The sequence below is a fragment of the Phascolarctos cinereus genome, unplaced genomic scaffold, assembly GCF_003287225.1.
Source record: "Phascolarctos cinereus isolate Bilbo 61053 unplaced genomic scaffold, phaCin_HiC Scaffold_1;HRSCAF=81, whole genome shotgun sequence".
In the NCBI taxonomy this organism is placed as follows: Eukaryota; Metazoa; Chordata; class Mammalia; order Diprotodontia; family Phascolarctidae; genus Phascolarctos; species Phascolarctos cinereus.
Window position 1 is genome coordinate 265,770,545 of NW_027555514.1, and position 13,398 is coordinate 265,783,942.

The following is a 13,398-nucleotide window of genomic DNA, read 5'->3' on the forward strand; positions in this document are numbered from 1 at the left end:
CAGAAGCCAGTTGGAGCAAACTGCTGACCATGGTGCTGACACATTTGGAGACTAAGGTGTTCTGAGGCCTAGGTACCCCAGGAAAATGAATTGCCTCAGATTCACATTGGTGATTCCTGAGGGCTACTTTTAGACAGGGCAGTGGCTCCACCTCTCCGGGCCAGTTGGCAGTCAAGCGCTACCTATATGCACCGACTAGTGCTAGTTATCATAGGATACCTCATCTCAGTGTAGTGAAGGTGAAGAGTTTGAGGCTCCTGTAGCTTTGACTGAAGAGAACAAGTCATTACAGATTTGGTTATGAGGAAACCTGGTTTCACAACATCTGGTTTTTGGTCTTTCATTTGCTGAGTTGCAATTTTTCTGGGTCTGGTCCTCGGCTGGCTTAGGATAGACATGCTATATGGTCTATGGATGCTGGAGCGCATGTCTTTTTCTGGGTGGCAGGTAATCTATGTGTGCTATTCAAAGCTAGAAGGAATTGGGGTTTGGTCCTGCATAAGTCACAGTAGATTCCATTGACTGCAAGGAAAGTGGATTAAAGTTGTGAAAGTTTCTAGATGTTTATCTGGGATATATTGTCTGGGGCCCTACCCAAGTCCTAATGGGATTAGTATATTGTGGGGAAGTGGATATGGGGGATATGGTGATTACTCCAAGTGCTAAACATAAGGCATATTGTGCCCCTTCTTAGCTTTTCTCTTTCATTCTTTTCTCTTTTCAACTCTTTTTCCTTTGTTGTATGAAAGCCCCTAAAGTGTCAGTCAGAGCCAGGGAAGAATGAAGTATATTTCATATTTTTGGTTTGGGAAATATGATTGTTTCTCTTGGAACAGATTGTTCATTATAACAATATTTATAATATATGCCATGTACTGCAGAGATAGATGGAAATGAAATTAATTTGGCTCAGATGTGATCTTTGTTTTGCTTAGGAGGATTTGAAATATCTTTTCAGAGATTTAAAATTTCCATGTAATTTAGGAATGAAAGAGGTTCTAAAATGTGTTAGTCTCTCTTGCCAGTTGACACAGCTACCATGGTGTTCTAAGGAAGAATAGCAAACTAAAAAAACTATATTTTAAATTAGGGATTAATAGTGCTGACATAGAAGTTATGTTTAATTATCTGTGCCCATGAAGCAAATGAAAATATCATATTTCAAGAAATATGCCTTGTCTTGTAGGTTGCCTATCAAGTTGGTAAATATTCATTGGCCAAGAAAGCCTTTGCACCAGTTTGGGATTATTTTGTCTATACTCCTTCTCCATCAAATACATCCATTATTTCTTTAAACAGCATGTTAACTATTACACCACACAGGTAACTGGAAAAATATTTTTTAAAATATAGATTTAGCTATTGCAGATGTCATTCTTTGGAATGAGACTGTTCAGTGGTTTATTGTAATTTTAACTTTAAAGATGTTTCTTAATGAGTATGTTTGGCATGTAATAATTGTTACATATGGAAAACAGTTATATCTATATTAATTAATATCTAGAATAGCAGTTACATCTATATAATTAACAGTTATGTCTATATTACATATGCATTCCAAGGAGACACTTGTTTTGTTAGAAACTTCATTATGAGAATGAGAAATAATGCATGAAGCATGGAGAATCATTAGAAAGTCAAATGGGGACATCTGAGTATAAAAATATCATTAAATGTTAATGAGAATAATACCTAATGTGGCAGAAAATGCAAAATATGTGTCTGGGAACCCCAGGGAGGGGGATGGGAAAGGCTGTTTTGGGGTTAGGTAGACTTGTGTTGAGGTGACAAAGAAACAATTACTTTCTCCCTACTTCCAAGTAGCTCCAAGGACTAGGTCTTCAGGATCTAAAACCAGGGTCAGCAGGATATATTTGCTTCTCCCCCTCCTGCTACCATGTCTCTTAAGGGATGGTCTAGGAAAAAGTGAAGTATGATTTCTGGCATGCTGATACCTTTTGTGCCTTTAAGTACATTCATCATCTCAGTCCACAATTATATATAAACGACTTAAGATTCAAAGGGCTGTTGAAGTAGCTTCTTGCCTGACTCTCATTCTCCTAATTGAATTGCAAATTGTAAAGTAATAAGAGTAACTAATGGCTTTTGATAAGCAGTGTGGTGAAGCAGCAGAGTGCTGGCCTTGGAGTCAGGAAGACCTGTGTTCAAGTCCTAATTCTGACACATTCTGGGAGACCCTGGGCAAGTGGCTTTACCTTTCGGGCCCCAGTTGCAGAGCAAGTACTGATCCAAGTGCCAGTCTGCATGGCTGGCAATAATAGCTAATCTTTATATAGTGCTTAATGATTTACAAAGCCTTTAAATAAATGACCTCATTTGGACCTCTTAACAGCCCTGTGAGAAGGTGAAATTGTTATCTCCATTTTATGGATGAGGAAACTGATACTGAAAGAATTTAAGTGACTTTCTTATCCTCACATTGCTAGTAAGTCTCTAGCACAGGATTAGAACTCAGGTCTTCCTAACTCCAAGTCTAGCATTCCATCTAGATGTTACCTCCCTAGTAGGAGGCTCTCATCAGATCCTATGCTTTTCATGAGAATTTCCTATATCAGTGAATCACAGTTCTAGTTTAAAAAAATGATGATGGGCCCTCTCCTATTTTGTAGGAGATAAGAGGTAAAGAGAAAATGAGTAAATGAGGTCCCTGAGGTGGGGGAGGAGTCAAGATTAACTCTAAGTGGGATACAGAAAGAGAGGTGGTCTTGCGGAGGAAACCAACTTCATAAGTTGCCTAATTTTTGCCCAAGATTGATTCCATGGCTAGGCAGGGACAGATAGGAATTGGGTGAAAGAATGCATGAACGAACATATGATAAGTTTCGTAAGAATGGTACAAAGTGCTATCAGGATTCAGAATAGAGAGAGAGTGTAAGTGGTTGAGATATCAGAGAAAGCTCTCCAAAGATGGTAGCATTGGAGATGGATCTTGGAACATAGGTAGGATTTTGGGTGGAAATTGGGGAGGGAGTCAAGAACATTCAAGTTGGAGGGAATACATCAAGAAAATTGGTGTTGGATGGGCCACATGGCATAAAGGTGATTTGGATTGTAAGAAATAGTCTGGCTATATATAGTTGTTTACATGCTGGCTTCCCTGTTAGACTGTGGGCTTCTTGAGGTCAAGGACCATGTTTTTGTCTTTCTTTGTATTCCCAATACTTAGCACATGCCTAGAATATGCTAAGTGCTTAATAGATGCTTATTGATAGTTGACTGATTGGCTGGAACATAAGAGTGTTTTTAGGGAAGTGGTAAGGAATGTCACTGAATTTAAAGAACTTCGGAAATAATGAAGAGAGAAAGGCTAGAGATGATTGGTAGAATAGGGTCCTAGGAAATGTGGGAGGGGATAAGATCAAGAGTATAGTTGTAGGGGTTAACTTTGGAAGGAGATGGGTCATTCTTCTTCAGAGATGGGGTAAACAAAAGAATGAGGATAAATCTTTTTTGAGGGGGAGTAGATGAAATTGTAGCAAATTCAGATCTGATCGCTATATCTTCAGTATGGCATTATCTGATGAAAATGATAAGGAGGCCTTTGGGAGAACAGGAGAAGTTGCCAAATAGGAAAAAAAGTCAATAAAATTAATGAAGGGATTGCTGGGAAGCAGTGAGGCCACCACTAAGTTTAGATGGTATGACTGTGTAGTGGGCCTGGTCTTGTTGTGACATATGCCGACAAGGTTGGCAGTCTGGGAGTTGTGACAGAGAAAATGGACAAGTTGAGGTTTGGGAAGGGGAGAGGGTCAATGGGACAGAGACTTCTAGGGCAGCAGCATACCACATAGATACATCTGGGTATAAGACAAGTGCAACGTGCCTGGGTAAGATGGACTGGAAGGAGAGAGAGTTGTCCAGAGAGTAGAGATCATTTTGGGAAGAAGGAGCAGGGCCAGTGGGAGTTATGGGGGAGGTGAAAGGAAGGAGATGAAGAACAGGAACTTGTGGTCAGAGAAGAAGTTCAGGTGCTACCATATGAGTGGGTTGTGAAATGGGATGGAAATGGAAGTCACTGCAGGTGACTGAAGGTCATGGAACTATGAGCCTGGCATGGTAGAAGACTGAACACGGAGGTTGGAATCATGAGGATATTGTTAGGAGATGGGGTAGAAGACAGATGACCTGAAGGTGCTGAAGTCATTGAGGAAGTTGGGGAAGGATTAGTTAGTATGTTAGTAAGTGACTGAGATCAGAATAGTAAAAGGAAGTGAGCAATATAAAGATGGCAAGATTTAGGAAGGTGAGAGGTGACTGAATAAGAAACAAACATCTGAAAGCAGCAAAAGGCATGCCCAGCTCTCCTCTTGTTCTAATGCTTCAGGGAAGAAGAATAGGAAAAAAGTAATAGATTTTGAGCAATTCATCCAAAAACTGGACAGCTTATATGAAAAGTTTGCCACCTGTAGACTCCCCCCTCCCCAAATTCTGCAAATGATTTTGCATATGTCTGGAGAGTGTTATTGAAGGATATAGCATTGACAGCCAGGTTTTTAGGAGGTGGAAGGAGTATTGAAGGATATGGAAGAATTTGTTCACAGGGAGAGAAGTTTCTCTAAATAGCATAGTCAAGTGGGCTGTGTGTTTGTCATTCAGTACAGGTGTCTTACACACCACATAGGCCGCTTGTAGTGGATACCCAATGAATATTTGTTGAAATCTGATTCTTGACAGCCATCATTAACCTAGTATACATGTTGAACCAGGCTGTGTTTTCACCATGTAGTCACCCTCTCCTTGTTTTTGTATTCTGTAGGTTGTATTCCAATACCTTGTCAGAGTCTTCATCAGTGCTTTTATACCATTTCCTCAGATGTATTTTTGTAACGAGTAGCATTAATATTGTGGAACAAAAGCTCTTCTGTGATGCCATTAGGGGAAATGAGGTTTTCACCTGTCAACAAGTAAGTGGATTCAAGTGATAGCAAAATGTCCCTAATGTGAAATGACCTTGATTTTCCTTTCTTTGTAGCCTGAAGTTCCACACTTAAACCAACATGACCAACCATAGCCACTTCTGGGACAGAAAGCTTCTAATCTATAAGTCCCCAAGAATGGTCAGGGACAAGGCTGCTCCACCATGTTTACTGGAAATTCAGGTTTCATGGGCTTACCTTCCAGCAAATAAGAAAATCAGTTTCCCAGAAGAGATGGAAGAAAGCATTCCCCACTCCTCCCACTCCTTTGGAGAGACGGGAGTCCAGTGGTTTGGAACACTGCATATAATGTCACATTCATTGACTGTAGTCAAGAATGATTATGAAGGAAAAGCCAAGGAGCTGCTAGAATTAATGGAAAATTCTGAAAATGGAGGAAAGAAGGATCTGACTTTTTTTCCTTCTCTTCCCTTTTTTTCTTTAAAATTTTTTTTTGTTATAAAAAATAACCTTTCTGTTATAACCCTTTTGTTATAAGAAATAATCTTCCCCCTGTGGGAAGGAGAAGAGGGGAAAGAAGACATAAGGGAAAATCAAGGCAATTTAAAGATAAAAGATGCAAATAAAAACCCATTAAAAAAAAAAAAAGAAAATCAGCTTACTAGTCCTTACTTCTTAACAATCAAATAATATTTTAAAAAAATTTTAAATTTTAGCTGATCATGACCCTTGGGTGCCTTTCTCTCTCTCTATTTTATTTACCCACATATGGCAATTGTGATTTTTCACTGTTAGTTTCTTCCTGGCCTTAAACATCATCCTGTAGTCGCTATTGAATTGCACTTTGTTTTTTTTTTTTTTTTGAACAGCTAGGTGGTGCAGTGGATAGAGTACTGGGCCTGGAGTTAGGAAGACCTGAGTTCAAATCCAGCACTGTGCCACTTTGCGGCCCTTGGCTACTCCTAAATTTAGTTTTTCTTCTGAGCAACAACTAAGGAGTTACTGAGCTACCAGGCTCTCTTCTTTTCCTTGGAGATGAGCAATTGAGGAAGCAGATACTGTGGCTCCATAATGATGTCTTCCCCCCCCCCTTTTTTAAACAGGCTGTAAGACTAGCGGAATGTCAGAGAATGCTAGTGGCAATTGACCTTAGTACCCACTTAAATGATGTGAATTATTCCCTACAAGCTGTCGTTCAGTGCTATGGTCTCCTGGCTCCTCTAATCTTTCACAACATTGTTCTGGTGCCAGCAATCCAGGTAAGAGCAGCTGATGATGGAGGATGTCTTAGGTGTGTGTGTGTGGGGGAGATAAAGGTAGCATCTCCTTCGTAGGATGAAAGTTGGCCAGGAACAGGCAGGAGCCTGATGATGGTGTGTGGGATGGAGTGAAGAATGGAGAGAATGGAAGTGGGAAAAACATCCAGAAACTGAAGCAGGAAGTGAGTTTCCCTTGGCCATGCAGCGAATTAACATATAGGACCATGTATAGATTATTAGGGCATTCTGAATTCCTCCCATGTGGTTTTCCCATACTTCAAATTTTACCTTAACCACAAATAGCTCTTTGCCATGTAGTATCACCTTTTTTCCATTGAAAGAAGGCATACTTGTATGGACCTGGAGAGATTGATTTCCACTAGGGGCTGCTATGAGGGTCTGGGTAAATCAAGGTCTAAGCCAAAGCGAAGTATGGCTTGGTGTCCTTGAATGTACTTTGCAGTCCCTTGTGAACTGGTCCTTCTCCAGTCTGGCAAATAGAGACTGCTGGTACAGGGGGTTTGAGGAAGGCCTCAACCAATTTGATATTCAAGATGGCATCCTGAGAGTAGAGAAGACTTATGATTCAGACAATGTGCCCTCTCCTTAAGGCTTGGAGGATCACATGATCATAAAACCTGAAGTGCTGGAGAGGATTGTAGGAGTGATCAAATCTAGCTAATGCCTGAGCAAGAATCCCTTCTACAAATGGCCTGAGTAGTCGTTCAGCTCTGTTTTGTGTTTTCAGTGATGGGGAACAGTAAAAAAAAAAAAGAAATTGAGAGCCTTTGTGGGCAAAGAAATACACCTTTATTTAAGAAAACAGAGGTAGGGGTTTGTACTCCACCCAGTATAGTCTGAGACACCAGCCTATAGGACTCATAAATATTTCTAGTTTTCTTGATTCTTGTTTGATGAAAAAAAGGCTGCCTAATGGCAGATTTGTTCTCTTTGACCTCAAGCAGGCTGTCATGAAAAAGGAGGTCCTCCTCTGCAAGAAACTCAGAGTAAACAACTACATGTTAATATAAAGATGATAATGGTCAAGACAATTAATAGTTATATGCTGTTATAATGATTATAGTCACACTCCTTAGGTTAACTAACACAGAAATTTTGCTGAGACTACATCATAGTTTGGTTATACACAGATTTTTTCTACCTGGGACTGTGTCTTTACTGTACATCACATAGTTATTTCTTATCCTAATAGTTATAGCTGATAAATGATCACAGACCAAGGATTTCAAGGCATTGGTTATTGATTTTTCCCATTTCAGAAATCACTTTTTCTGTCCATTCTAGTTTTTGGACATCTCTGATAGTTGAGGTTTTCCTTATGGTGACCCCAAAATCTGATTCTCTGCAGCTTCTACATGGCACCCCCAACTTTAGTCCTCTGGAATCAGAGAAAATAAGTTTAATACCTTATATAGGATCACAGGGAAACTAAATATATCAAAATATAGACCAGATAGCAATAGCTATCTCTACCCAGGAAAGATGTCTGGGTCCAGTCAAATCGCTGTGGTAGCCCAGTGAGAGTAGCAGGCATATTCTACCATACTGGTGGAGCCAGTCATTGGCAGTGTCTGGCCACGGCAGGCCTTCAGAAGTCCTGCTGGGGTGTGTCTCTTAATTATTTAAAACGAAGTCTGCTGACAGGAACAGTGTGGCCCAGCCTGGATGTCACAAGTGTCCTTGATACAAAGTAAAGCCCCAATTAAAGTTTTAACTCCGGCTACGTTGTCCAGCTCATGAGAGGGGCCAGCCGTGAGTTTCTCAGAGCTTCATTGGCCGGCTGCCATCATGGCTCTTGTTGATCTGCTGCCATAGCTCTGTGACACTGGTTCTTGATAATAAAATGTGAGTTCTTGGGTCACAAGATGCAAAGTAAAGATGATAGAAGGAAAACTGAGCTACTGGTTGATTTTCCTGCTATGATATTGAATTGATTTAATTTTAAAAACCTACGATTCTCAATGTACAACAGCAGTGTAATATTTCCCATTTTCTGGCTTTACAATTTGCATATGTTGAGTAGGACATTTGTTTACAGATGATCTTTATATAGAGTTTTCTATAACACCATGCTTTTGTTTTTCAGATCCTAATTAAGTGTTTGGTAGTTCTGCAAGAAATCCCCAATGTTAACTTTCCCAAGAGACAAATGGGGAATTTTGAAAGCATCCAACATATGATTGCGTGTTCTGTTTATTACACAACAAAGGTACTCATCTGGTGATGTGACCCAGGGTCCAAGAATTGAGAACACATTGAGAGAATGAGAAATTTCTTTGAGAAGGGGCAGTCAGATCCTGTGATGTTCTTCAAAGTATAACAAGTGACACTTCCTGTCATGAAATCAAACAGTCTGATTAAAATGCATCTGACATTATTGTCCATGTGACCTACTTCTAGATAGAATATTAACAAGAAAAAAATGCACAGGACAAAATGATGAATCTTCTGAAAGATGCAGCTGATCTTGTGATACTTTTCCAAGTAAAACGTTCATGTTTTAAAAACGATCACTGCATGTCAATGCCAGCACTATATATAAGCATATAGACTGTTTTTTTGGAGTTTATGATCTTGAGAATATCTTCTTGTATTCCCTATGATCATAATCTACTTGTTTGTCCCCATTATAGATGGAAGTTGGTGAAGAAACTGATCAGGGGATACTGAATCTGGGCATTGAGATACTGGGCAAGAGACTGGGGCAGGGCAGCAGGGGTGGGAGAGGGTCCCTCCACAAGCCTGGCTTTGGTGCTGAACTGTCTTCTCCTGATGCCCAGAGCTGGGCTGAGTGTGTGCTTCGAGTTCAAGCAAGACAAGTAGATGTACTCAAGCATTAGTGGGACCTGTTCCTTTTGAGTTTTGACACCATTTGTCTAGAACAAGGGCTCTAAATCTAGAATCCACACATTTTTAAAATATATTCTCATTACTATATTTCAATATAGCTGGTTTCCTCTGAAGTCATCTGTATCTGTATATGTATCCAGGTCATCCTAAATCCAAGTCCAGTATTCCATTCATAATGCTAAGTTGCATCTCATTATGGACCACAGAATTAAAACTTCTGCATGTATAGGCCACTAATTAGCACACAAGGGTCCCCATGGGTCATGTATTGATACAGTTTTAAATCATCTGTATAGCAATGAAAATAATAATAGGCAACATTTATGTGACACCTACTATGTAGATACTGTACTAATAATGAGACTGATGGTAGTGTCAATGATAGCAAGTATTTATATAGCGCTTACTGTATTCCAGGTACCATGATAAACATCTTGTAATTATTATTTCATTTGACCCTCACAATAACCCTGCTCAGCAGGTTGTGTTATTTTTGCCATTTTATAGATGAAGAAACAGAGGAAAATAGAGGCTAAGAGACTTGCCTAGCTAGTGAGTGTGTGAGGCTGGGTTGGAACCCAGGAAGAGGAGCCTTGGCCCACCTAGCTGCCCCCATTTAAGCACATTATTCTGAGAAGGCATCCGTAGACCTCATGAGATCACTCAAGGGGTCCAGGGCACCAAAAAGGTTAATAGCCCTTGTATGAGAAGGTTAGATAAGAGTTCTAGTCTCTAGAGATAGCTCTCCTCCTGTGGGAGAAGCAAGGGAGGAAAAGCAGAGGGAAGAAGGAGACAGTGGGGAGGACATGGGCCAGGAAACTTGGTGGAAGCACTAATTTTGACAGGAAATGTTACTTTTTCATGATAGGAGGATTCAGGTGTTCCCCCTCCCCAAGAACCAGTTATATCTATTTGGTCTTAACGTCATCATCACTCGTTTCCTTAATATAGTGGTTATGCAGAATAGCAAAGACTGAGTTTAAGAGGTCCGATTATCCTTCCTCTTCTCCCTCTCACTTTATTTTTTCCCAGACCTGTGATGTCATTGATCCAGGGAGCTCCCAGTGAAGAAGCTCCTCCTACCAGTGGAGTTTGGCACATTTTCTGCAGTTTCAAAGGTTTAGAAATTGGCCAGGCTAAATCGGAAGCTGGGGAAGCACAGTGTATAAAGTTCCATATCTTTCTCAAAGTGATGGTGATCTTGTCCCACAAAAACTTTCAAATACATAAAAAAGCAGACATTTCTATGATGTTTTAGTTTGTAAAGCACTTTACACACATTACCTAGTAAGCTCCTTGAAAGCAGGGACTGTCTTCTGCCTCTCTTTGTATCCCCGGTGCTCAGTATAGTGCCTGGCATATAGTAGGTGCTTAATGTTTACTTGTGATCATCTCACTTGAGCTTCAAAACGACCCTGCTGAGAGATGCTTATAGCTCTTATTATCCTCATTCTGTGAGAAGTTAAATGCCTTCCCCATAGTTTCACAGATAGTGTCAGAGGCACCATGTGAATCCAGGTCATTCTAAATCCAAGTCCAGTATTCCATTCATAATGCTAAGTTGCATCTCATTATGGACCACAGAATTAAAACTTCTGCATGTATAGACCACTAATTAGCACACAAGGATCCCCATGGGTCATATATTGATGTAGTTTTAAAATATGTTGTGTCTTACTGTCTTTTTATTTATTTTATTAAATATTTCCCAGTTACATTTCAGTCTGGTTCAGGCCACACTTGGGAGTGTTGTGGGCCACATAAGGCTCGCAGCTACCTTATATTTGATATGTCTGTTCTAGACCCACTTTGGCCTTTCTTGGAGCCTTGTTCTTTGTAGGTAGGTTAAAATGGTCAAGCCCAGTTGGAACTCATTTGGTTCTCTTCCATTTTCAAGGATGTAAAAAATTGACCTCCTCTTTAGATTTATCAAATTGTCTTTTCTAAGTGGCAATGGATTTTGGAAAAGTTGCTAGAATTCCAGATGAAGCGCCAATCCTGTGATCCACCATCTTTAATAGTTTTCATTAATTTTGTTACAGTACTTTTTACTTTCTGGAAATGTTCAGTCTGAAAGCCTTATTATTGGTTTCTCTTCTTTAGCTTCTGAGAGGCAGGTGTGGAATAGTTGATAGGGATTTGGCCTTGGAGCTAAAAAGCCCTGGGTTCTATGTCTCCTCTGTGTGACTCTGTGCCCCTGGCAGCACTCTAGGACTAAAAATTTCAGGAAGGGTATTGACTAGGAGTTTCCTTATCCAGAAATTCTTAATACTGGAAATCACAGGTTAAGTCCTTCATGTATCCTTGGTGGATACATGAAATATCATTGCATACACACACACACACACACACACACACACACACACACACACACACACACACGCACACAGAGAAATCTCCAGGAACTTCATTCTAAAGAGGAAATCCCCCTCAACATTTACACAGCCTTTCACTACGACATGCTAAAAGTAAGGGGGAAGAGAATACCACATGTCATAAAAATCAGGCCCCAGATAATGTTGGCAAGCAACAAGTGAGGGAAATAGAAATCATCTGATCTTTGCCTTTTAGCATAAAACATTTTCCTGCTGCATCAGTTTACTAGTTAGCATGATTCTCCAACCTAGAAGAAAGTTGTTATCTCATGAGGTTATGCCTCAACTTTCCTAAAACTGGTGTTAATGACAATGATTCAACAATTCCATGATTGGCCCGTTTCATAATGAGCTTGTGATTGGCAATCTGGACTCACCTGCCCTTGAAGACGTCCTTCCTTCATAGTTTGACATGGAATAGAAGGAAGAAAATTTGCTCTCTGAGTGGATCCTCTTAGGTTTACGTGTCATCAGGAATTTTCTCAGTGGCACAGGAAACGCCTTGTCTTCTGTCCATGATGCTCCCATCAGTGCTTCAGGAATAAGCTCAGAGACATCTTTTCCAGTCACTTTGCCTAGCACAATTTATAGGCAGTCGTCCCCTTGTCAGTCTGGGAAGGAGTCTGGTGCAGGGGTTCAGGTTAAGGCTCTACAGCAGGGAAGCATTATCTCCTTATGTGTGGCTCAGCTTTGCATTTTCACTGAAATGCAGAGGAGAATTAGGCAGTCCCCTTTCATACTGCCTTCTAAGTCTTTACTAAACTCTCCTTAAAACTTAACAAAATGAATAGGCAGCTGGATGATAATAGCACTGCCCTCAGAGTCAAGAAAACCTTAATTTGAAGCCTGTCTTAGATACTCATCAACTTTGTGACCCTGGCTGTTATTTGTTGTTCATTCATTTCAGTTGTGTCTGACTCTTTGTGACTCCATTTGGGAGTTTTTTTTTAATGAGGCAATCGGGGTTAAGTGACTTGCCCAAGGTCACACAGCTAGTATGGTCAAGTGTTTGGTCTGAGGTCAGATTTGAACTCAGGTTCTCCTGACTTCAGGGCTGGTGCTCTATCCACTGCGCTACCTAGCTGCCCCCTTTTGAGGTTTTCTTGCCAAAGATACCGCAGTGGTTTGCCATTTCCTTCTCCAGCTCGTTTTGCAGATGGCAAAACTGAGTCAGACAGGGTTAAGTGATTGGCCTAGGGTCACATAGCTAAGAAGTGTCTGAGGTCAGATTTGTATTCAGGGAGATGAGTCTTCTTGACTTCAGGCCTTGTGCTCTATAACCTTGTACATCCCCCAAACTCTCTCCGATTCAATTTTCTCACCTGTAAAATGGGGATAAAAAATAATTCCTCCTGTTTCCCAGGGTTGCTATAGGATCAAATGAGATAAAAATTGGAAGTGAGGACTTTGCATACCTTAAAGCACCATATAAATAAGGCCCATAGAAGTGTTCACTTTTAGCAGAATCGAGTCCAGAAGGATGTGTCCTGCCCAAGGACATACAAAACATTCAGTAAGGTTCAATTCCATAAAGTCGTACAGATTAGCTTTCATTGATTTTCGACAAATGTGATCAGAGGCTGAATTCTTGGACAACTTGTGTTTGTCAGTAAACCTGATAATTTTAAAAGTGTCATCACTGCATGCCAGCGGGCTCTCACACTTCCAAAATTCACATGTCTTCTAACGTTTCAAAAAAAAAAGAAAATGATGCATGTTACTTGAAAAGATCCAGGTGCATTCCTGAAAGGTAATTAATAGTTTTTTTTCCAGGTGCTGCGTTCCTGGAAGGAATTTGACCTTGCAGTGATAATTATAAATTTTGGGAAAAAGTTGTTGGACACCTCACAAGGGTTATTTTCAAATGTTGGTCAAGCTTCCTTTAGTGATGATGAGCAAGAAGAAGTGACAGAGGAGGTGATTGTTTTATCTTCCATTTCTCCTTCATGTAGGTGCTTTCTTGGGTCTTTGTAAAGAATGTATGATAGTTGGAGG

The 13,398-nt window shown here is 40.3% G+C and overlaps 1 protein-coding gene across 1 annotated transcript in view; it reads left to right on the top strand.

The window, feature by feature from the left end:
- CFAP54 (cilia and flagella associated protein 54) overlaps positions 1-13,398 on the top strand; it is a 288,300-nt gene that overhangs the window by 88,278 nt on the left and 186,624 nt on the right. The window contains exons 23-27 of the mRNA XM_078150421.1: positions 1,187-1,323; positions 4,778-4,925; positions 6,002-6,157; positions 8,265-8,387; positions 13,177-13,320. Coding sequence (XP_078006547.1) covers positions 1,187-1,323; positions 4,778-4,925; positions 6,002-6,157; positions 8,265-8,387; positions 13,177-13,320 — 708 coding nt within the window. The remainder of the gene's footprint in view (positions 1-1,186; positions 1,324-4,777; positions 4,926-6,001; positions 6,158-8,264; positions 8,388-13,176; positions 13,321-13,398) is intronic.